Here is a 26,380-nt window from a genome sequence, read left to right on the forward strand (position 1 = left end):
GGGAAACATCAGCATAGACTTGCACATCATGTCCCTGCAGCTGCAGCTTCCCCCTCTGGCGCGCCAGGGCCAGGATCTTCTCTTTCACAGGGAAATCATGGAAGCAAGCGATCACATCCTTGGGTTGATTAGGAGCTCTCTGACCCTGGACCCTGTGAGCCCGTTCCAGCTTGACCACTAGAGACCCTCCAGAGCCTGCAGCATTTTGGTTTGCATCTTGCTGTAATAAATCAGTGCAAAGCTCTGTAATAACTTGCACACAGTTAGCAAAGTCAGAGGTCTCAGGAATGCCCCGAAAGCGCAGATTAGCCCTCCTATTCCTGTTTTCTAAATCTTCCAGTTTGGAGGAGAGTTGCTGAATTTCACTAGCCATTTCCTTATGGCTATTCTGCAGCGAGCTCATTTTATCTGCCTGAGATTCAGTGAGGGTTTCATACTCAAAAAGCCTCCTCCCCATTTCACACAGTTCCTCCTTCATTTCACCCACCGTTTCACGGATCTCAGATTTAAAAGAATTGAGATCGTGGCTGAGCTCCCCAAACCAAGCCTTAAACTCACCCCGAGTAGGGATTTCCGAATCGGGGAGTGCCGGTGCTGCAGCTGAGGCCTCAGAGATCGCTTCTCCCGTCACGGTGGCCATTTTGTTTTTTTCAGGAGAATTTTCCCGGGCCGATTTCTGGTAGGAAAACTTGCAAAAGTCGGGTTTGGGGGCCCGATTCGCCATCAGCAGCCTTCGGGGGTGAGCTTGGTGTTGGAGCCGCGTCAAAAGGTGGAGGGATGGCTACGATATTATCTGGATGCTATCCGGCATAGCCAGGAGCTCCAGGCTAGGCTGCCACTCGAGCCGCTGACGTCATCAGCCCCCCCGTTCATCAGTAAATTTCTGACTGCTTATGGGTACCTAAGGCCTGATTGAATCATACAGGCCTTAAATGACATTGAAGTCTGTTCAGTAAATTACAATAAGTGTTATTGTTGGAAAACAGCTGTTCCTTATTGTCCCCTCAGACCAATGGGTTTTGCTCCCCTATTGGCAGATGGAGGCAGAGAAATACAAAGACTTGTAATGATGACATCCCTCTTAGGGAAGTCTGCCACCCGCAGCTCTGCAGTATTTCTATATTAGAAGGGCATTCCTGTAGCTGAAGATTTTTTCAGACTAAATCCCTTCCAGGTGTTTCAAAGGTTTTTCCTTACCGCCCTGGTGGAGTAAGGACAAAAGGGGGGGAGGGGAGGTACGGCAACTGGCAGCCAGTGGCTCTGTTTCCCTTTTTCTCCTCCTGGATACTATGCCCTCCTGCAACGCTCCTCTTCCATGCCCTGGTATGGTGACCAGTTCTCTGAAGCTTTTAGAGCCATTGCTTAAGGGGAAGTACCCCTTTTACACTACATTATGGTTCCCTGGTTATTGCTGTGGCTTAAAAAAAAATATCAGGGAGCACTTGCTTGAGGGGCATTGCTACTGACTCTGCTGGTTCCCTGGGGCTTGATGGAGCAAATTATTACTATATTGGAACAAGAGAGTAAAGGCCAGTGTGGTGGTTTTTAACAGGATGGTTCCTGTCTCAACATGTTTTTTTCCCATGGAGCCTTGCTTGTGGCAGCTGCTGTGGCTCTCTGTCGGTGGCGGGCCTGTGCTGAAGTTGTGCCATACTTTTGGAGAATGACACTGCTTCCCCACCTAATGAAGATTGTGCTGTTGTTCGTGACCGCTTCAGATATCCTCCTGGATTTTGGTCCTAGAGAGAGAGCTGCAGGAATGGAACAACGGCTATCTCTGTTCCTGTCCCTGAGAGTGAGGTTCTGTCTTGGAAGGGCTAAAAGTTCCTGCCAAAAAATATCCTTTCTTTCTGGTGTTGGTGGAGTGGGATAAACTGGACACAGGATTGAAAGAGAGGAAGGCTGAGGCAAAACTTTACTGGAGGAGACTGTGGAACAGTTGAATTGCCCTAAGGTAAATGCTGTGGTGTCTGCAGTCACAAAGGGCTGTGATCACTGTTGAAGGAAGTACTGCTCTTAAGGACACCCAGGGTAGGAAGAATGTAAAGCATCTCAAGCAGTCATTTAAGGTAGCAGCCCTGGCCTTGCGTGTAGCTTTTGGCAGAAGCCTTATGGTTGGATCATGTTTTACAAGGGGTTCAGCAAGTCCCAGTGGGCATTGGTGGTGAGGGCCTGACAGAATGGGAGGTGGAGAGACTAGAGACTGGTCTCGTCTTCTTTGCAGATGCCTTTTATGTTTTGGTTCAAACTTGGCAAGGAGTATAGAAGCTTCAGTGTCAGCCAGATGTTTGCTTTGGTTCATAATTGGTCTGTGGATGTGGCAAAGGTGCTTTAAGGGGGTGTTCTTTGGAGTCAAACCAGTTAGTGGTGGTGAGAAAGCAAATAGCATAAAAAGAAACTGAGTGTAATGACTCAGAAGAGCTGAGCTGGAGGTTTACAATACATTGCTTGTTAAGTTCTTTATAAGATATCTTATAAAGACTAAAGATTTTTCTCAGACTGTCTGTTAGTGTCCTCAATCCATTTTGGGTAAACTACCCTTCTGATGGAAACTTCTTTTTGGGAAGGATTCAGAGAAGCTGGTGAAGATTCTGTGTGAGAAGAAGGCACATAAGTTGCCTGATGATAAGCCTAAGAACAGGGCCTTCTCTAACTGTCTAGTTTATGGGAGTGAAACATTACAGGCTGTGAAAAGGAAGTCCCTCACGTAATAGTAAGACTGGAAGTAGATTGCAGTCCTTTGTGCAGTCAGACATAACCCAAGGGATAATGGTGTGGGGAAGAAGGGGTTTGACAGCTCCAGGTGGATGCAATGAGATACAAAAGGTCCACTCTCCAGTTCTGAAGATAGGCCAGCTATCCCACTTTTTTATTTTTATAAAATCTTGTATTCTGCCTCTTCCTAACATTGAGCATTCAGTGCGAAATTACAATGGGGAGTGAACCCGCGTTACATCGGACCAGTCGTCTTCTCAATTCTAAGAGAAGCCTATGCAGAGTTTACAGGAAGAGTTCTGGAGGACTTTATGTTTTCCTAGTGTCATTCCCCAAGAAGAGGGAGGTGGCGAGAGCCACATTTCAATGTCTGAGATCTCTGGAGGCCATTTTCCCAGTTCTAAGTAAGGCATGGGGACAGCTAAGGTATTTAATTTACTTTGTGATACTAAAGAAAAATGGCATCTTCCGGCCGATTCTGGATCTGAAGCACATCAATGATGCCTTATGGGTCTCACACTTCCAAATGCACACTATCTGGTTGGTAATTGTGGTGGTCAGGACAGGAGAATTTCTTTCATCCTTAGATCTTTCAGAGGTGTATCTGCATATCCCTATTTGCCAGGATCATCAGAGGTTTCTTAGGTTTGCGGCCCTGGGGGGGGGCATTTTCAGTTCAGGGTGCTTCCCTTTGACTTGGTAGCAGCACAAAGGTCATTCTTCAAGATAATAGTGGTGGTGGCTGCTGTGCTTCACAAGGAGAGAGTTTTGGTTCAAGCCTACCTGGACAATTGGTTAATCTGAGGAACGTTGGAAGAGGAGTCTTAGGCAACTGAGAGACTTCTTGGTTTGCTTCAAAGGGTCTGTGATCAATTTTGCTAAGAGCAGGCTTTAGCCTACTCAGGACTTGGAATATCTGGGGGCCCAATTCAGTACTGGTTCCATTGACTGCTGCTGATATGTGCCACTTCAGAGTGCCTTCGATCGCGGTGGAGCCCTATGAAGCAAGATTATGAAGGCCTTTCTTTCTCTGCTTCCATTTCAAAGTTTTTTGGACATCACTATGGCGGTGGCCTATGTGAAAAAGCAGGGGGAAACATGAAGTACAAGTCTGCTGCTGGTTTGGGTGGAACTATCTCTTCAGGCACTATCGGCAGCCTACATCACAGGAGTAGACAGAGCTCAAGAGGTCTTCTTGAGTTGTCACATTCAAGATCCCGATGAGTAGGAGCTGGTGGATCCTTCTTTTTTTTTTTTTGGCAATCATGGGCAGGTGGAGGTTGTCCTTTTCAGGGGCGTAGGGAGACTGTTGAAGTTGGTGGTACACCAGAGAATTTGCTGCTATGTGACCTAGAACACAGTACACCTGCCTACATTACCTTATGAACACTACTGGGTTTTTTTTGGGGGGGGGGGGGGGTTATAATTTTATTTTTATTGAAGTTTCAAACAAAGTTACATTGAAAACAATGTTACAGAAAAAGATAGAAAGAACATCATCCTTTTTAAGTCTCCTCACTAAGAAATTTTCCTATTCACCATATATTATAAGAATTGTGGGAGAACCAAAAATTAAAGCGGGTCCAAGGAAAATATAATTCTCTTAAAACATTTAGCTGTTATACCGTGTCATGTATCAATCTCTTTTAACTAACACCTCTTGGATTACTTAGGAGTGCAAGTCTAAGTATGCACGTAATTGTTCTGGCTCAGAAAAAAAATGGGGTAGATTTAAAAAAAAAAGCACGTTCGTGTACTTTTGTTGGCGCACCAGGTGCAAACAAAAGTACGCTGGATTTTATAAGATACGCGCGTATCTTATAAAATCCTGGATCGGCGCGCGCAAGGCTGCCAATTTTGGGCAGCTGGCGCGCGCCGAGCCGCACAGCCTGCCTCCGTTCCCTCCGAGGCCACTTCAAAATCGGAGCGGCCTCGGAGGGAACTTTCTTTCGCCCCCCCCCCCCTACCTTTATCCATGGATTTACGCCTCCCAGAGGGAGGCGTAAATCCACGCGCGCCAGCGGGCTGCTGGCGCGCCGAGACCCGACCCGGGGGCGGTTCCGGAGGGCGAGGCCATGCCCCCGGAACGCCCCGGGCCGCCCCCGAAACGCCGCGTCGTTCGGCCCCGCCCCTGACACGCCCCCTTCAGAAAACCCCGGGACCTACGCGCGTCCTGGGTCTCTGCGCGCGCCAGCGGCCTCTGCAAAATAGGCGCGCCGGCGCGCAAGGCCCTGCTCGCATAAATCCGGGCGGATTTACGCGAGCAGGGCTTTTAAAATCCGCCCGAATGTATCTATCATTTTGATAAACCAAAATACACCTGCATGGGAACCTTAAATAAAATTTGGCTCCTCGTGAGATCACCTCACCCTTCATCATCAGAAAAGTTTTTCTTTTCTCCTGTATCTTCTTAGTAATATCTGGAAATATTCTAATTTGTTGTCCATAGAAAAGCTGGGCCTGATTACCGAAGGCTTGTCGCAATACATTATCTCTATCTGATGATTGTATGAAAGTCACCAATAATGTTGCTCTAGATTCTATTTTACTCTCAAAAGATTTTTCCAATATCTCAGTAAGATTGAGGAAATATAATCCTGATTTTGTAATCTTTTCTTCCCTTTTTTCAGGTAGATAGAATATTTTTTAAATTGCTGGAATAAATGTTTCTGGAAAACCTTGAATATTGATGAAATAACTTTAGAGCAAATCCTTAGTTGCCATCCATCTGTTTTTTGGAAAATTCAAAAGTCTTAAATTATTTCTTCTTAAATCATTTTCAATGCGATCCATCCTCCTCATCACCATACTCTCAGATTTTATCAAATTACACTGCACCTCTTTCACACTTTTAATCTGTCTCAACATTTTTCGCAGAAATTTCCACCATTTGAATCTTATATGTGTTTCTTCCATATTTTGTTTTACATTTGTAAGGTCATTTATAGCTTCATTGATATTCATAAGTGCCTTCCATACTTCTTCCAGGGTGATTTTATCAGGCATTTTTAACGATGGATTAAGAATTACCGTATTTTTCGCTCCATAAGACGCGCTTTTTTTTCCCCAAAAGTGGGGGGAAAATGTCTGTGCGTCTTACGGAGCGAATATTAAAAAAAAACAAAAAAAAAACCTAACCACAACCCCCCGACCCTCTTCACCCCCACCCCCCAAGACTTGCCAAAAGTCCCTGGTGGTCTAGCGGGGGTCCGGGAGCGATCTCCTGCACTCGGGCCGTCGGCTGCCAGTATTTAAAATGGCGCCGATAGCCTTTGCTCTTACTATGTCACAGGGGCTACCGGTGCCATTGGTCGGCCCCTGTCACATGGTAGAAGCACAAGATGGCTCCATTGGAGCAGAAGCAACTTGCGCACGCCAGCAGTCCCTTCTCCGACATAGCGGCAAATGGCCACTGTACCAGCCACCTCCAGCCCTGCCCTTGCCCACCCCTTTCCTTTGGCCTGGCATTTCTGCACGTAATGAGCCCATTTGAAAATGTGTGCGGTGAGCGTAACCCCTGTTTTTTACGCACATGGCCGATTAAAAATTCAGCCTTTATTCTTTGAGATACTCTCTCCCTCGTATGCCTGCCGTTGCTTTCATGCACACTCCCTCTCTCTCACACACACAGGCTGTCAAAGGCATGTGCTCTCTCACACGCACACAAACACACATAGGCACTCACGGACACGCAGTCTCTAAACATAGACTCACGTTCACACAGCCTCTCACAGAAACATACATGCAACCAGGCTGTCACACATACAGGCTGTCAAACAGACATATGCACACAAGACCTCACACGAACATGCACACAGGCTCTCACATATGCACCCTCTCTACAGACATACACACACACACCGGTGCTTACAGAGATACACATACAGGCACACAGGCTCACATATTCACTGGCACACAGACAAACACACACATGCACATAGAGACAAGCTCTCACACAGACATAAACACACATACAGCCTCCTCTGCCCTTCGCGCTGTGACGCGATCGGAGTCGCTTTGATCTTCTTTGAGTGCCCCTCATTGCTCTCTAATCAGTTGCATGTACTGAAAATTTGCTGATTGGTTGGCGTACCTCTTTCTGGTTGGCCTAATTTACAGTACACACCTGTGGAATTTAATTCACAGTTGCCATTTTGTTAATGCCAGCTCTGGACTGGGTTAAAGGTACCTGAAGAGTAGAGTAAAGACTTTGTATTCTGTTAGCAGATTACATCATTTAACTTTTTTAAAATGTTGATTTTCTACCAGAAATGCTGATTTATATATGTCTAGTCATTTGGATTAAAAATGTTCTTTTTTTTTAATCCTTTTTATTCCATAACAGCACATAGGGGAAAACAAATAACTATCAAAGTCTGCAATTTTATTTTGTAATAAAGTAAGTTTATTAAGCATGCTGGATTATTTTACATGGATAGGGAAAACATTTGGTAGCTGTGGGGGCAATGTTTTAAATGGCCTGCGCTGCTGCAGAATCCACATTCACTTTGAAAACTTTTTCCCAAGGAAAAAGGACCCAGAGATGCTTGCACCTCCCTTTTTTCTGTGGATCCTTTCTCCAACGTAAATAACAGGTGTACATCTTAAAAGTACAAAAGTGTTTGTGGTGTTAGCCAACCCCTTGCCCGGGAATGAATGAATACAGGTAAAAGCCGGGTGCTGTTTCTGGGCGCATGCACTGTTACCTGCAGACAGGGTGGATGACTTTGAATGTTGCCTTCTGTCATGTGTGTTTATATGAGAGAGAGAGAGATGTATTTAGGACTTCAAAGGACTATTACAATAATTTATCAACCCCTCAACATGTGTTTTTGAAAACGTTGATGTGCTCTTCCTGAATAATTGTTTCTCCTTGATTAGAGTGATACTCACTTTAGATGAGACATGAAATTACCTAAAATTGAGAAAGTTGGCTAAGGCTTTTTAAAATTTCCTTTTCAGAGCGATGAAGGTAGTAGTCAGGGCATTTTGGGGAATTTGCAAGCAGCTCTGCATATTAGGTGACTATATGAGAGGGATATTATGTTTTGCTGTGAAAGGGTGGCAGACAGGATTTGCTTAGCTTTGTAAAACTATTTTGTATGTTTAGATTTTATTTGTTTAATTATGTATATGGAATTTGTGAACTGCTTTTTATATTTTTATACTAGTTACATGGTATATACATTTTTTATTTTTTTGAAATAGTGAGGGGTTTTTTTTTGTTTTTTTTTTATCATGACCTTTCTCTGTTATACAATTTCATAAGCTGTTTAGTGCTGTGCCTTGAGCAGACACCTTTAAATCTGAGTAGTCTGGTTCCGTGTGATGTTATAGTAGTTTCATTGTGTCTGCGGTGTTTGTTTTAAAGGGATTTTGAGCCTTTTTCTTTTCTCTCCTGCTAGATTATGGTCTTGTAACCACACCCCAACTGCACTATATTGTTTGTTGTCGAAATACGAAAGAGCAGTATGGAACCTCAACAGTGAAGGGGTACTACCAGAAACTCTCCAAAGCGTTTACAGAGCTGCGTAAACAGGTACAATCTCTAACGGTGCTGTACGGAGATGAGTCCATTTAATCCAGCGAATGTGTGTGTACACCAAGAACCAGGGTGAAAGCCATCTCTGGTTTCAGTCAGACCAGTTCAAAACTAATTCGTGAGCACCAGTGCATTACCAGACCAAAACTAAATCTGAAATTGAGAATATAGTTTTTCATTTGCATAAGTAAAAGACTAGTTGCTTTAAAAAAAAAAAAAAAAAAAGGTAGTGATGATAGACTCTGTTCTGTTTGGATGTTTCCCATAGGCCTAGATTTACTGAATAAAGCCCGGTGGGTGACTGAACTCTCAGGGAGCACTAGTGACCAAATGTGAACCAGGTACCCTCAGCTGGTACATGGCCAACAGAGGACAGGAGAGAGCATCCTATGTTACGCAGTCAGTGGGTAAATTGAAATAGTGAGGCGTGGTTTTTGGCATTTGCTGCGCACAACTGCAATTAAAACTGTGCATGATGCTGAATGCACCTTATTGTATCAAGCCCTTGGAAGGATGATTTTTTTTTAAATGTACCTCTGCAGGTAAAACAGTATTTTACCTGCAGAATTGGCCTTTTACAAAATTGCATGCCAGCTGTGTGCTGTGTTCACATGTTAGTTTACCTGGATCGAGCGGAGGTATTCCCCTGGGGAGGAGGCTGAGAGAGGTCTGAATTTTCCCCCAGATTTTCAATGTACAAAACAGCAGATGTAATGGTGTGCAGGTACATTTTAGTCAGGGAATTTACAAAGGGGACTTACATCAGTTTTCAATTCAAGCTTATGTTTGTAACTTTTATGTTCATATATTTGCTTGCTAACTTTGTATGATGTTATAGAAATATTCCCAAAATATGTAAACACAGATAATCATAAATTATCTCTTTTAAGAAGTAAAATGTAAAACAATAAAAAACATCAGGTAGGAACCTTCCTTTCAGTATTCTGTGTTTTCCTATGCCAGTTTTGGATATAAGCAATTCTAATACTTCTCAAAGCTCTACAATATTATTCGAAAGCAAATGGATATAAATTCAATCTGAATTCATGGTTACTTTGCCTTTTTTTTCCCCCTCAAGGCTTCCAGCTATGGAGACTCACCCAGAGTTGTGAAAGTAGATGGTGCCAATGGTATCGGGGGCCCTGAAGCTGAAGGAGATGCAGCCCTACCTGCAGAAGGAGTGTCTGATTGAGCTTTTTCATGATGGCACAACGGGAAAACTAAATTGTGCCTGTGGAGCGGACTTTGTGAAGGTTCAGCAGAAACCTCCCCGGGGTATGCCGTCCATAGCAAAACTCCCTTCTTGGAAAACATAGCAAGCTCTGTGTAGCCTGTTAAGGTAGAATAGGGTGGGGCTCATTAGCACGGAGCCATGCCAGACGACCAAGCTAGAAGCAGAGCGTTTACGCATGGCGCTCTGCTCCTGGCAGATGTGCCACGCCTAAGAATAAGACACCAAGGCACTGCTGCTCAGGGAATCTTGTAATAATCCCAACTTGTCTGAAGTCCCCAAAAAGGAAGGCCTTCAAACCAGTATTCAGTACTAGCAACCAGGTGACCTCAACTTGAACACAAATATCTGTGAAATGGTTTTGGTTTATATACCCATGAGCCGAGGTTTTGGCATAAACAGTGATGACCATTAAGTTTGGTTTTGAATGTTGGATTATTGGTCTGTAAAATACAATCCTTTCATTGATATCTGCTATGCCGGGCTAGCTGGACATAATGACGTTTCATTTTGCAAATAAGCAATAACCCATGGCATAGTATGAATGAGAGGATTTACTCCCCCGCTAGTCAACCCAAAGTATATCAATATCCTTGAATTATACCAGGGAGGGATGATGTGTTTCTTCTTTAAGTAAAGAATGTTAACAGAACACCATCAACATTGGAAGAATTTTTTTATTTTTTATCATTTTAAATATAATGCACAAGCATTAATTTGCAACAGTAATATGATTACATGGTAATCTTCACAGGACAAAAAAAAAATCTAAACCCAAATTTTCAGTCAATTGCTAGCAGACCACCATAAAGAGAGAAGGACCCAGAAAGGGAGTAAGAGAATAAGAAAGAAAGACAGACTTCAATGTATAGGAAATAAATATATTCTAGTGAGAACAAAGTATCCTTCTAACATATTACAGGATAGGAAGGAGCCAACCCCAATCTTAATACCCTCCTTCAGATTAAAAAGCCCCGTATTAATCTTGAACAGGAGCTCGATAATTAATGAAGGATCTAAGATGATTAGGATCCAGAAAAACAAATTTCCCTGAGGAAAAATTAACGATACATTTACATGGAAATTGCAAAAAGAAACAGGCTCCCAAATCAATAATCTCTTGTCGCATATCAAGAAAGGCTTTCTGGCGTACCTGAGTGGCCCTGGAAAAATTTGAAGCCTGCCACCCATGAAAGAAATATTCAGAGCTTGAAAATACAATCGAAGAATCAAATCCTGATCAAAATTTGAAGAAAAAGTCACCATTTAAGGTAAATCTATGTGACACATCCTCTGTTTTTGTCTCAAGAATAGTAGAAATACCCAAAGATTCACCTCCAGAGTTCAATGCAGCTTGAGTAACACTTGCTCCATCAGGCCTTTTAGCTGGAAAGAAGTAGTAGGCCTTACGAATCGATGGAAGAGCAAGATTGAGAGAGCCCAAGAACATCTTTCATATAAGTCTTAAAGTTCTTAATGGGATACCATTGAGACCACAGAAAAATTTAATATCCTGGATTAGATGATCTTGCAAAGTTCTCTAATGACTCCAACCTTTGATGCATTACAGAATTATTTTGAATCAAAGTATTATGTACAAATGGAGCTTTTACCAAATCTCTTTCCAACGTAGATATTTTTTCAGTATGAACAGAGGTGAGAGTCTCCTGAGTTTGTATTCTAGATACAAAAGTATTCACGGTGGCATTCAAAGAAGTTAAGGACTGCTGCACAGAAGCAAGCACTATCCAGATATTGTCCAAGGTTATGGGAGAAGAGACTGGAGGGGAAAGGCTAAAAGAGGAGATTAAAGCAGGCTCACTTTGATGTAGTATGGCTAGAGTCCCTCCAACTAGCTCCATAGCTGCAGCTAGGGTTCCGACGAAAGGCTGAGATTTCCCTGAGCCTGTTTGTCTGCAAAGGTTCAATGCCAGATTCCCTGCTCAACCGGGCCTCGTATAATCGCTGCTGGTACCTGCTGATTGACATCAGGGCTCTCCTGACCCGAAGTTATGTCTACAGATGGCGCCATCTCCTACAGCTGTGTCAGAGAAGACAGAATCCATTGATTGGGGCTCGATGAGATGTCCAAAAACGCTTCAGGCTGGTGCTCCCCTTCCCCGGAGACAGTGGCATTGAAGACTGGCCCAATGGTGTTGACGCGAGGAGCAGCTCTGGGATCATCGACTGATGCAGTAAAGAGCTTTGCAGAGGAGCAGGGGGATCCCCTCAAAGCCTTTCGCGTCTCTTAACCATAATGTATAGGAAAAAGGTATTAATTAAACAAGTAACTCCGGAGACACTCTTACCCAGTGTTCTTACCTGACGCCATCTTGGATTCCCCAGCATTGGAAGAATGTTAACCCAGATGATGCAGCCATAAAAACTTGCAGATAGAGGCCTCAGAATGGGCCCATCCTGCTGTGATGGTGTACTTGCTGTTTTAAGTTTGCAGAGCTTAGCTGCAGCTGTAATCTAAGGTCAGGTACCACCGATCTGATCTTCAGGAGTATTCTAAATTTACATGCACAGCCTGGGCACTCTAGGAATCAGTTTAATTTATAAATATACTTTCTTTTTTCTCTTTTTATTAAGCATTTCCATTACTAATGCTCCATAAAAATCAGCACTATTTTTTAAATATTAAAATAATCTATATTCTACTTGTCTAGAACGCTCCTTGTTTTTCTGTATCTGCTGTAGTGTCCTGTATTGTGTATAGTCTGTTTTTCTTCATGGAATGATTGCTTTGGATTATGCTTGTGCAATCTAGGAATAAAAATGCAGCCCAACGAGAAGTTCTGCTCATTTGATGGTGATGCGGACAGAATCGTCTATTATTACGTCGACAGCAGCAGCCAATTCCATCTCCTCGATGGAGATAAAATTGCTACTTTAATTAGCACTTTCATTAAAGAACTCCTAGTAAAGGTAATGAGTAGTTCAGCTTAACATTTATTCTGATATCTTGTGTAACCCAGTGCATCAGCCGCCTTCTCCTGAAGAATCGAACCACAAGTGCCATGCAGAAGTAATAGAGCTTAAAGTGCCCACATGCACGCCCGCATGTATACGAGGACCCAGCATAGAGTTAGCCCCATCAGGATCTCCTTGGTCCCTTTTGACATGTCCTGAAAATGTTTGTGCATAGTTAGTAGGGTCCACTTCTGTCCTCTCCCCAGAGAGCTGCCATCCCTTTGGAAGCTAAAAAGAAACAATATGAAAAATACAGTGTTTGACTCATTTTATTATTGGCAAGGGACTTATGGAAAAATGCAAGTTTCAAATTTATTATAGCTGATAAACTTGTGGGAAAATGCAGACTTTTTTTTTTCGCAAACAATTGACCATGCATAAATAGATGAACTTACTTATGTTGCCCATAATACTGAAAGTCCTATTTGTAATAACAGTTTGGTTCCTTTTCCATTATCTGTGCCATCACTCCTGGTACTACCCGTAATGACTTTAAGAGCACATTGTCTTTTAAATGGCCCCGCTATCCAAAGAGGATGCAGTGCAGCTTAGGATGACAGCTCTTCAGAATCCTGCAGCATATCTGGCCAGTAGGTTTGGGTCTTGGTTTGTGGAACAGGAATAATCTTATTACAACCCAACTACAACTGGATAAACTTAACTAACATGAAATACTGACTTTTGAAGGTAACAGCTAGAATTTGAATTAGCTGGCCTAAACATCTTTCCCATGCTGTACTATTATTTTTATGGGTAAGAATGGTGGATACATACATGGATCAGCTTCCCAATGGAGGGGAAAAAAACAGCACTGGAATTTAGGGAAGCCTGGGATAAGCACAGAGGATGTTCGGTGGAGGGGGAGGAGGGGCGAGGGGCTCAGTGGTATTTCAGTACAAACTAAATGGACTCTCCAGTTCCAAGTTTCTGTGCATGTATGTCTATCTTTACTATGAATTTTATCACATCTAGAGTTCTTGTGATTAACCTATTGAAATTTTTTTTTTTCATGACTGCAAGGTTGGTTTAAGTTTAAAGATGGCAGTTATACAAACCGCTTATGCAAATGGAAGTTCTACGAGATATCTTGAAGAGACAATGAAGGTAACTAAGATTTTTAAACAAGTTAGCAATTGCTTATTTTATAATTATACATTTATTTCAATTTTATCTTTTTTATAAACTTATTTTATAAAAAGTATATTATTACACCAAAGTGGTTTACAATTAAAACAAAGTAAAATTTGTTTGCTCTGTGCATTGCTTACAGTTGTTGTAGAAATCAGGTAACTCATAATTTCTTAGCGTCCACTCGGATGAATCTAGAACAAGTGGTAATGCACCTCTACCAGCAGATGGAGATGGAGTAAACTGATGTCGCAGTATATATATAGCCCTGCAGTGACATCAGCCTGCCAGTATTCTCTGTCTCCAGCAGATGGTGAACATGTATCTCCCTGTTGGGGATTGCTTCAATTTGGAAAAGGAGACATCAGGAAAATAAATTCGGCCCACTCTCCTGTGGTGATACCAGAGCTTATCCAGGACAAGCAGGATGCTAGTCCTCACATATGGGTGACGTCACTGATGGAGCCCTATTGTGGGGAAAACTTTCTGTCAAAGTTTCTAGAAACTTTTGACTGGCCCTGTGAGGCCACTGAGCATGCCCAGCATGCCATGATATTCTCTGCCACAGGGGTCTCTCTCTAGTCTTCATTTTTCCGCGCTGCTGTAAGCATCACGGAGCAAGGAGCCTTGTGAGATCTTCTCACAGTGTTACTGACTGAAAAAGTCATTTATTTCTTATTTTTTTCTCTCCCATAACGGATCTCTCTCAGATTTCCACCAGCTGGTGAGTAATCTTCGTCTCGTTTTTACTTTTAGTATAAACTTTCTCTCTCAGAATTTTCCCCTCTTTTCATCGACGGCTGTCGGCGGAAAGATGGCTTCAGGTTTTAAAAAATGTCGATAACAGATCCACACCTTGAGTGTGTACTCTGTTTGGGAGATAAACACGATGTCTCATCCTGCCCTCAATGTGCAGAGATGACTCCCAAAGGAAGAAAACTAAGACAGGAGAAAATGGAACATCTTTTTCACCTTCAGCTTCTTCCTTCTCCTTCAACATCGACAAAATCGTCCCCGGCAGGAGTTTAAAAGAAAATTTTGCTGAAAAAACGTCGTCTAGAAGGATCGGGAGATAAAGCATCGCCATCGACTTCGACGGCATCGATAAGGTCGGTAGTCGATCATAGGCCTAATCATAGACACGGACATCGACACACACAGACTCCAGCGTTAACCCTCTCCCTGTAGGAACCGATTGCTAAACGGCAAAAGCATCAGGAAACTCTGGTACCAGTGCAGGGGCCTACATCATCGATCGAGCCTCCACAGGGATCTGTGGAGGCAATACCAATACCTACACCACCACCGCATGCAGCTGCTTCATGTACACCAGCTGTGTCGCAGGAATTGTCAGTGTTTATAAGACAAGCAGTGATTCAGGCCCTAAAGGAACAGACACCTATTCCGGTGACGATGCCGGTGACGTCACCGATGCTGGTGTCAACACCGATGCCGGTTCTCGAACCGATGCCGTTATCCTTGCCACTGTCGGTGATCCCACCAACACCGGTCACCATACCAATGCCGATGACTCTGTCGATGCCGGTACCGATGCAGACGTCAATAATTACATCTATGCCGGTGCCTAAACCGATGACAATTGCGGTGCCATCGAAGCGACCACCGAAGACAACAACCCCATCTTCAGTTCCAACGCTATCACCATCGATGCCAATACTTCCTGGGGATCCAGGACATCCAGAATTGGCACTATATCAGATCTTAATGAAAAAAATATCAAGATCTGCTCGATTCTCTTCCCTCAAATCCACAGGAAGAGCACACTGAGGAGTCACCTATTGAGGATCCATTACCAGGACCTTCAGGAATTCCTCCACCGCCTAAGCCTTCCACAATTTCTCTACAAGTCAAAGATCCATATGACACTTGGAGCGACACACACTCAGATACCTCATCTGAAGGATTTATGTCGGATCCATCTCCACCAGATCCAAGGAAAAAATCTCCTCAAGAAGATTTTTCATTCACAACCTTTGTCCAGGAAATGGCTGACATCATACCATTCACTTTGGTCACGAAGCAAGATACCAGACAGCAAACATTGGAGGTACTCAATTTGTAGACCCTCCAAAGCAAGTGGTAGCTGTACCAGTGCATGATGTTCTACTGGATCTGCAACATCGCATTTGGGAATACCCCTGCTCAGTGCCAGCTGTTAACAAATGAATGGACAGTACATATTTGGTGCAGTCTGCTCCTGGCTACCAAAAATCGCAGCTCCCTCACCAGTCAGTAGTGGTAGAGTCTGCACAGAAAAAGTCCAAAAGAATTAGGCCACATTCGTCAAATCCCTCAGGAAAAGATCATAGATTTTTAGATTCCCTGGGGCAGAAGGTCTACCAAGGGGCCATGTTGAATTCTAGAATATCTTCATATCAACTTTACATGACACAATATCAACGAGATTTGTGGAAGCAAATGCAGGAATTCATTCCATCTCTTCCATCACAATATCAAGAAGCATCCCAAGCCATCATCCACAAAGGGCTGGAGGCAGGCAAACATGAAGTACGTGCAGCCTATGATGGGTTCGAGACAGCTTCCAGAGTGGCTGCATCTGGGATCAGTGCCAGGCGCTGGGCATGGCTTAAAGCCTCGGACCTCAGGCCTGAAGTCCAGGATAAATTAGTAGACCTGCCATGCCTAGGAGATAACCTCTTCAGATCCAAGGTGCAGGATGCAGTTGCTCAATTGAAAGAGCATACAGAAACCCTCAGACAGCTTTCCTCGATCCCACAGGATCCACCTACACACTCTGTTCGTAGGCCTCAAAGAAAAGATACTAGAAGACCCTTCTACAGACAAAGACGGTACTACCCTCCTACGTCTAGAACCAGGTCTTCTAGATCACAACAAAGACCTCAGCCCAGGCAACCTAGGGCGACTAGGCCTCAACCTACACCACAGACAGGGCTGCTGCTGGTTTTTGAGGCCACTCCCAGAGAACACAGCTACCTCTCCAATTCTCATCCACATATTCCGGTAGGAGGTTGAGTATCCTCCTTTTACAACCATTGGGTTCATATAACATCAGACCAATGGGTACTTGCAATAATATCTTGAGGTTACCAACTCAATTTCCTCTCAGTTCCAACAGATTCTCCTCCGAGACCTCTCTCTCTCAGCGACAATCACATAATTCAATTGCAAGTAGAATTATCCACCCTTCTGAGAGCCAGGGCTGTAGAGCCAGTGCCCCGGACTCAGCAGGGCAGAGGATTCTATTCCCGTTGTTTCCTCATTCCAAAGAAAACTGGAGGCCTACGTCCCATCCTAGACCTCAGAAATCTCAACAAATTTCTAAAGATAGAAAAGTTCAGGATGGTGTCACTAGGCACCATGTTTCCACTTCTTCAAATAGGAGATTGGCTTTGTTCTCTGGATCTACAAGACGCTTTTGCTCACATTCCAATATTCCCCGCCTCATCGCAAGTATCTGCGCTTCATGGTGGGGCATCAACATTTCCAGTACAGAGTACTACCATTCGGACTTGCCTCTGCTCCCAGAGTATTCACCAAATGTCTGGCAGTAATAGCAGCACACTTGCACAAGGAAAGTGTCCATGTATTTCCATATCTAGGCGACTGGCTCATCAGAAGTCAATCTCAACAAGGAGCTCTGGCTTCTCTCAGTCGGACGATTACTCTACTTCACTCCATGGGCTTTCTCATCAATTATCAAAAGTCCCATCTCACTCCGTCTTACCTGCTTCAATTCATAGGAGCAGAATTGAACACCATCCTCTCAAAAGCCTTCCTACCTGAGGATCGGGCGCAGACACTTTCCCTTTTGGCAAACTCCATTTACTCAACGAAATGAGCAACAGCTCATCAGTTTCTAATTTCATTAGGCCACATGGCCTCCACAGTTCATGTCACTCCTATGGCACGGGTCACCATGAGAGTAACCCAATGGACTTTAAGATCACAATGGATTCGAGCCATTCAACCACTACATTCTCAAATTCAAATCACCCACAAGCTACGTTCATCACTATTATGGTGGGCGAACAAGGGCAACCTGCTCAAAGGCCTACCCTTCCAGCAACCAGTCCCACAGGTAACTTTAACTGCAGATGCATCCACCTTGGGTTGGGGAGCTCACATAAACAATCTCCAAACCCAGGGGACTTGGACAAAACTCGAAGCAACATTTCAAATCAATTTCCTGGAACTTCGAGCTATACGTTATGCGCTTCATGCGTTCAAGGACTGCCTTTCGCACAAGACTGTTCTCATCCAAACGGACAAACAGTTGCCATGTGGTACATCAACAAACAGGGAGGTACGGGCTCGTATCTCCTTTATCAAGAAGCTGCACAGATTTGGGACTGGGCCCTGACACACTCAATGTTCCTCTGGGCCACTTATCTGGCAGGCATTCAAAATGTGCTGGCAGATCGACTCATTCGTCAATTCCAACCACACGAATAGTCCCTGGATCCTTCAGTAGTGACCAGGATCTTTCAACATTGGGGACAACCAACAATAGACCTCTTTGCATCACATCTGAATCACAAAGTGGACAAATTCTGTTCTCTACACAAACAGAAAAACCAGCCAGCCAAGGACGCCTTTGCTCGCCCTTGGAACTTAGGCCTTCTATACGTGTATCCTCCGAAACCGCTCATAACCAAAACTCTAGTGAAGCTACAACAGGACAAGGGGTCCACGATACTCATAGCCCCATATTGGCCTCGACAAGTATGGTTTCCCACACTCCTAGACCTCTCAATCAGGTATCCAATTCGCCTAGGAGTAGCTCCCACTCTCATAACTCAGGATCAGGGTTGGTTGCACCATCCCAACCTTCAATCCCTATCCCTGACAGCATGCATGTTGAAAGCTTGATTTTACAACCGCTCAATCTTTCAACCAATATATCTCAAGTGCTTATAGCTTCACGTAAACCTTCAACACGGAAGAACTATTCTTTGAAATGGAAAAGGTTTACTTTGTGGTGCAGGCAAAAGAGTATTCATCCTTTTACCTGCCCCACAACTTCTCTGCTAGACTACTTATACCATCTTTCAGACTCTGGTCTCCAGACTTCATCTGTAAGAGTCCATTTAAGTGCAATCTCAGCTTACCATAACAAGATGGGAGATGTACCAATATCCACACAACCTCTTGTCAGCAGGTTTATGAGAGGTTTAACTCAACTTAAACCACCAATTTGGCCACCAGTCAGAGAATGGGACCTGAATCTGGTCTTAACAAGGCTCATGCATTCTCCTTTCGAACCCATGAATTCCTGTGATGTTAAATTTCTCACATGGAAGACTATCTTCCTCATAGCCATTACATCAGCTAGAAGGGTTAGTGAGTTACAAGCACTTGTCACGTATTCACCCTATACAAAATTCCTACATGACAGAGTGGTTCTCCGTACACATCCAAAATTCCTCCCCAAGGTTGTTACAGAATTCCACTTGAACCAATCCATAATTTTACCCACATTTTTTCCAAGACCTCATTCTCACCAAGAAGAACGAGCTTTACATACCTTGGACTGTAAGCGTGCACTAGCATTTTACTTAGACCGCACTGCAGTCCACAGGAAATCCACTCAACTCTTTGTATCTTATGATCCAAACAAACTCGGTAAAGCAGTGGGTAAACATACTCTATCCAACTGGTCAACATATTGCATACAGTTTTGCTATGAAAAAGCAGGCCTTCCTCTCCAAGGGCGAGTAAAGGCACATTCAGTAAGAGCAATGTCAACCTCAGTAGCACACTATCATTCAGTGCCAATCCTTGACATATGTAAAGCAGCAATATGGAGTTCTCTTCACACCTTTGCAGCTCATTACTGTTTGGACAAACAGGGACAAGATTCAGCCTATGGACAATCTGTCTTAAAGAACTTGTTTCCAGTTTAATCCCAACTCCTTCTATGTCCAACCTGCTGTGATCTTCGGCTGCCTCATTTTCAACAATACTTCACTGTTGCTTCACTACAAAATGACTCAGCCTCTAGCTTGCTAATCACCCATATGTGAGGACTAGCATCCTGCTTGTCCTGGGATAAAGCAAAATTGCTTACTTTGTAATAGGTGTTATCCCAGGACAGCAGGATGTAGTCCTCACGAAACCCACCCGCCACCCCGCAGAGTTGGGTCCAATGTATTTTATTTTATTTTTTGCTAAAGCTTATTGCTACATACGAGACTAGAGAGAGACCCCTGTGTCAGAGAATATCATGGCATGCTGGGCATGCTCAGTGGCCTCACAGGGCCAGTCAAAAGTTTCTAGAAACTTTGACAGAAAGTTTTTCCCGCAATAGGGCTCCGTCAATGACGTCACCCATACGTGAGGACTACAACCTGCTGTCCTGGGATAACATCTATTACAAGGTAAGCAATTTTGCTTTCCCTCCCCCAGATGAGAATTCCTGAGGTGATTTCCATGGTCCCTCAGATGAGTGCCTTGGACCGGTACTTGGTTTTTCATCCAGCGTGGACTTAGCTGTTAAGCAACTGAAAGGCAGCAGGAAGCAGAGCATGGCGGTAACGGCATATGCTCTCTCCCCCCGCAGCCGGAGACTGCCTCTGTACTCAGCCAGGTAAGACTGAGCTGAGGTAGGTTTTGAAAAAAAAAAAGAGACAAAGAAGGAGAATTTTTTGGTGTAGGGCTTCCTTGTGGAAATTTGTTCTTCACATAGGGTTTCCAAACTGCAGGCTTTGATTTGTCGGGAGCCACTCCTCGGGGTGACTCCAGGGGCGGTACAGCTGCATACTTTTACTTCCTTTCTACCGAAGTAGGTCACTGATTTTTACTTAAATCAGTCCATCTCCCTGCCGTTTCTGGACAGAGAAAGAGATGTTGAGGTGTATCTGTTGTGACCCTTGAATGTCAAGAGACATATTGTCCAGTATCTGGAGGTTAATAAGCATTTACGAAAGACAGATCTCCTGTTTGTCCTTCATGGTGGTACTAGGCGGAGAGAGCCGGCCTTGCAGGCTACCATAGCTCACTGGATTAAGGACGTGGTCACAGCTGCATACGTTGATGCTGGGAAACCGTTACCTAGTCAGTTCAGGGCTCAGGCAGTGTCATGGACAGAAGTGAAATTGTCTCCCATCGACATTTGCCGAGCTGCAGCGTGGTCCTCATCGCACAGTTTTTCCAGATATTATTGTCTAGACATGCAGGCCCAGGAGGACACATGCGGTTTTGACTGGACTGCAGGTAGCCTCATGCCCTTTTAGGGAGTAGCTTGGGTTTATCTCACTTGTTCTGGATTCATCTGATTGGATGTTAAGAAATGAGAAATTACTACTTACCTGGTAATTTCCTATTCTTTAGGATAGTCTGATGAATCCAGCTTCCCAATTTTGGCTGCCGAATGGTCCTCCTCCATGGCTGCGTGTTAGGGATTACAGGCAAGTGTTTGTCCAGTCCCTAGACTAGTGTTAATAATTCTTATCTGAGCTCAGTGTTACCTGTTGGCTGAGTATTGAAATGGTTATCTGTTTTATCAAAGTTTTGTTAAATGTCCACAGTTGCTTTTGAAGAGAATACTGGCAGGCTGAATGTCACTGCAGGGGTGCATATACTGTGATGTCAGCTTTGCTCCATCTCCATCTGCTGGTAGAGGTGCATAACCACTTGTTCTGGATTCATCTGACTGTCCTAAAGAAAAGGAAATTATCAGGTAAGTAGTAGCTTCTCAATCTGATTGAATAAATATATACTTTAATAAATGCTTACATGAGACTCCGTTCACCCCATATCATTTCAGGTTTTTCCAAACCTCGCAAGAGTCTGCCAAAAATAAAATTATTCATTATGGCTTGAAAATAGATATTCAGCGAATGGAGGGAGAGGTGTCGCCATTGATGCCCCATTAACACCCTTCAATCCCCTCATGGACTTGTCTACAAAACCCCATTCTCTCAAATACATGCATGCTGTTTGTTTATTTCTGGGATCCCTTGGACCACAGTATATCCACCCTTGCTTGAGATGAGTAGAATGACCTAAAGCCCAGGAGGAGCTACTGCAGAGTTCTGGACCTGATGAGAAGAGCCGCCAGTGTGGTGAGCCGAGGAAGAGCCACTGAACCGTGAGGCTGCTGCCCATTAGCACAGGGATCAGGAAGGTGGAGAAGCGAGGCTAGAAGCAAGAGAAAAATAAAGACAAAACAAAACGTAAAAAAATAAAAGCCATTAAAATAATCCATACTGGGTCAGAACAAGGGTCCATCAAGCCCAGCATCCATAGAAACATGGAAATGGCGGCAGAGGAAGACCAAATGGCCCATCCAGTCTGCCCAGCAAGCCCCCACACCTTTTTTTTTTCTCTCATACTTAACTGTTACTCTTGGCCCCCATCAGCAGCCCCATGGTTTCAGCTTCCATACACCCCCGCCATCGATGTAGTGCTGGAGCTGCATCCAGCCCAACCGGTCAGGGGTAGCAACCTCCGCAACAAGCAAGCCACTCCCACGTCCATCCATTTACCCAGCCTGTGCCATTCAGTCCTTGTTGTCTGAATATAATTCCTCTTTTCTTTATTCCCTCTGCCGTTGAAGCAGTGTGTTGCGCTGGATATGTATTCCCAGTGAAGTATCAGGCTTATTTGGTTCGGGGTAGTAACCGCCCCAACAAGCAAGCTACTCCCTGGTTTTTTTGTGAATGCAAATCCTTTTTTCCACATTTCCTCTTGCCGTTGAAGCATAGAGCAATGTTGGAGTCGCATTAACTGTGTGTATGTTTATTGAATAAGGGTATTAATCTCCAGGTAGTAGCCGTAATTCCCGCAAACTACCCCCATGCCTCTTCTCTTCATTCACATCCTTTAGACTTTATGGATCCACAGTATTTATCTCACGCCCCTTTGAAGTCTTTCACAGTTTTGGTCTTCACCACTTCCTCTGGAAGGGCATTCCAGGCATCCACCACCCTCTCTGTGAAGAAATACTTCCTGACATTGGTTCTGAGTCTTCCTCCCTGGAGTTTCAAACCGTGACCCCTGGTTCTGCTGATTTTTTTCCTACGGAAAAGGTTTGTCGTTGTCTTTGGATCATTAAAACCTTTCAAGTATCTGAAAGTCTGTATCATATCACCTCTGCTCCTCCTTTCCTTTCCTCCAGGGTGTACATATTTAGATTCTTCAATCTCTCCTCATAAGTCATTCGATGAAGACCCTCCACCTTTTTGGTTGCCCTTCTCTGGACTGCTTCCATCCTGTCTCTGTCCCTTCGGAGATACGGTCTCCAGAACTGAGCATAGTACTCCAAGTGAGGCCTCACCAAGGACCTGTACAAGGGGATAATCACTTCCCTTTTCTTGCTTGATATTCCTCTCTCTATGCAGCCCAACATCCTTCTGGCTTTAGCTATCGCCTTGTCACATTGTTTCGCCGACTTCAGATCATTAGACACTATCACCCCAAGGTCTCTCTCCTGCTCCGTGCACACCAGCCCCCCCCCCCCCAATCAAATACTGTTCTTTCGGATTTCCACACCCCATATGCATGACTTTGCACTTCTTGGCATTGAATCTCAGCTGCCATATCTTCGACCACTCTTCCAGCTTCCTTAAATTCCGTCTCAATCTCTCCACTCCTTCCGGCGTGTCCACTCTGTTGCAGATCTTAGTGTCATCCGCAAAAAGACAAACCTTACCTTCTATCCCATCCGCAATGTCGCTCACAAAGATATTGAACAGGACCGGTCCCAATACCGATCCTTGCGACACTCCACTTAACACCGCTCTCTCTTCAGAGTAAGTTTCTAACAATGGCCTATCCAGGCTATAAGTGCTACAAGTGCCTGGCAAGTACCCAAACATTAAGTAGATCCCATACTACTGAAGCCAATAATAATTCCTTATATTCTGTTTGTTTGCTTTTTTTGACTACCGCAGCACACTGAGTTGACTATTTCAATGTATTATCTACTATGATGCCTAGATCTTTTTCCTGGGTGGTAGCTCCTAATATGGAGCCTAACAAGGTGTAACTATAGCATGGATTACTTTTCCCTATATGCATCACCTTGCACTTGTCCACATTAAATTTCATCTGTCATTTGGATGCCCAATCTTCCAGTCTCGCAAGGTCCTCCTGCAATTTATCTCAATCCGCATGTGATTTAACTACTATGAATAATTTTGTATCATCTGCAAATTTGATTACCTCACTAATCATATTCCTTTCCAGATCATTTATAAACAAATTGAAAAGCACGGGTCCAAGTACAGATCCCTGAGGCACTCCACTATTAACCCTTTTCCACTGAGAAAATTCACCATTTAATCCTACTCTCTGTTTCCTGTCTTTTAACCAGTTTGTAATCCACGAAAGGACATCGCCTCCTATCCCATGACTTTTTAGTTTTCTTAGAAGCCTCTCATGAGGAAATTTGAAAAACGCCTTCTGAAAATCTAAATACACTACATTTACCAGTTCACCTTTATCCACATGTTTATTAACCCCTTCAAAAAACTGAAGCAGATTTGTGACAAGACTTGCCTGGTGTAAATCCATGCTGTGTTCCATTATATCAGTCTTTCTATATGCTCTGTGATTTTGATCTTTAGAATAGTTTCCACTATTTTTCCCAGCACTGAAGTCAGGCTCACTGGTCTATAGTTTCCTGGATCGCCCCTGGAGCCATTTTTTTAAATATTGGGGTTACATTGGCCACCCTCCAGTCTTCAGGTACAATGGATGATTTTAATGATAAGTTACAAATTTTAACTAATAAATTGGGAATTTCATGTTTGAGTTCCTTCAGAACTCTGGGGTCCATACCATCTGGTCCAGATGATTTGCTACTCTCTAGTTTGTGAATCTGGCCTACTGCATCTTCCAGGTTCACCGTGATTTGGTTCAGTTCATCTGAATCATCACTCTTGAAAACCATCTCCGGAACCAGTATCTCCCCAATGTCCTCATTAGTAAACACAGAAGCAAAGAAATAATAGACAAAATAAAATAAAGCAAAACTGAAAAAAGAAATTCCAAATATAGACAACACAGGAAAAAAAGCAACAATGTCCCAAAAACATGTTTTGCTGTGACTCTTTAAAAAAAAAAAAAAAAAAAAAGGGTTTTTTTTGCTGGTGCCAAAGCCTTTCTTTCCGTGTCCCCACAAATAATTTTCCATTCGTTTTTCTGCAGCCTTGAAGATTCTTCTCATGTTAGTTGAATTTCTATGGCTTTTTTTTTTTTTTTTTGCCACTAGTTGTTCTGTTGGCTTAGATCTTCCTCTAAGCTTCAGCCTGTGGTTTTTGGTATAAAGCTTTCCGTATCTAGCATGCAATGGTTTTTATAGTGAGCGTGTATTTTCTGGATGAGCAATACCTGAATCCTGGCAGCATTTTCTTCAGACCAGTCCTGATGATAGTGTTTGACACATCCAAGGGACTCTGCACATGTCAAAGGGATGGCAGTCTGAAACCCTTTCAGAATCGCTTAATATGATTGTCTGCAGGGCACAAAACTTTTTGAAGAAAATGCTGAACATAATCTTGAAGGGAGCTGATGTTGCATTTCATTCATATTGATTTTGCCTGTCTTTGATGTTTTGGAATGAGCTTTGATGTTCATGAGGGATCTAGTAAGGTGGTGGTCTGTCCAGCTCACATGGCCCTCATGTTGTGGGCATCTTTTTGATTTACAGGTTTTGACCATGACCTAATCAAATTGTGGTAGGATCAAGTTTGTACTTGTCATGCTGTCTGAAAATGTTTTTTATGATAACTAGGCCATGTTCTGTGCATTTGCTTAAAAATAGGAACATTGCAGAACTAAGAAAAGGTGCAGAGGAGGGAGACAAAAATAAAGGGGATGAACTGTCTGTCTTGTGATGTGAGGCTGTCCAAGCTAGGAGACAGCTGAGAGGGCACATGATAGAAATTTCTAAAATCATGAATGAGGTGGAATGGATAAATGAAGGACATTATTTACCCTTTCAAACAAAGCAAGAGGACACTCCATGAAACTAACTACCAACAGATTAAAGAGAGATTGTAGAAAGTACTTTTTCACTCATTGCACTATCAAGCTGTGGAATCTGTTGCCAGAAGATGTGATCAAGGCGACTAGCATAGTGAGGTTTGGAAAAGTTCATAACACGTTTATTAGCTAGGTAGAATAAGCAAAGCTATTGCTCTCCCTGGGAGTGAGTAACAGGAACCTACTTTGTGGGATCTGCTGGGTATGTGCAAGCTGGATGGTCACTGTATGAGACAGAATGCTGAGCTCGATGGACCTTGGTCTGACCCAGCATGGCGTTTATGTTCTTATGCTGGACTTGGTCTTTCCTGCTCCTTTTTCCTCCAGCAGTGCCAGTCCAGGGATTTGAGTTCCCGTCGATAGCAGGGCTGAATTAGCCATGCTGTCTGAGAGCGCGTTGCGACCGGACAGTAGGCGGAGTTTTCAAAGTACAGAGCTTTCAACTCTGTTCGGCTGCACGATGAGCTTCCTGCGCGATTGCCTTTTTACCTCCGTCTCTCTTTTTTTCCGCAAGCAGGCCTGTATGCGGGGTTTTTCTCCTTCTCATCTCTGAAGAGAACTTTTTCACTTTTTCGATTTTTTTTTCCTCTTTTTTACTTAGCAATGATGGCTCCTAAGCCATCTGGTTTTAAATACTGCCAATGCGGTAAAATTATGTCCATCACTGATGGACATAATTACTGCTATAATTGCTTGGGCCCGGAGCACGACCAAGCGTCATGTCGAGACTGTGCTCGGATGTTGCCTCGGGCCCAAAGGCAACGCGCTGAAAAAATCACGCATCTAAAATCACATCA

The 26,380-nt window shown here is 43.7% G+C and overlaps 1 protein-coding gene across 1 annotated transcript in view; it reads left to right on the plus strand.

Moving 5' to 3' along the window:
- The window catches only part of PGM3 (phosphoglucomutase 3), a 69,658-nt gene that overhangs the window by 24,423 nt on the left and 18,855 nt on the right, over positions 1-26,380 (plus strand). Inside the window, 5 exon segments of the mRNA XM_029595529.1 lie at positions 8,121-8,254; positions 9,336-9,392; positions 9,394-9,532; positions 12,262-12,419; positions 13,485-13,568. Of these exon segments, the coding sequence (XP_029451389.1) occupies positions 8,121-8,254; positions 9,336-9,392; positions 9,394-9,532; positions 12,262-12,419; positions 13,485-13,568 (572 nt within the window).

Source organism: Rhinatrema bivittatum, chromosome 3, assembly GCF_901001135.1.
Source record: "Rhinatrema bivittatum chromosome 3, aRhiBiv1.1, whole genome shotgun sequence".
Lineage (NCBI taxonomy): Eukaryota > Metazoa > Chordata > Amphibia > Gymnophiona > Rhinatrematidae > Rhinatrema > Rhinatrema bivittatum.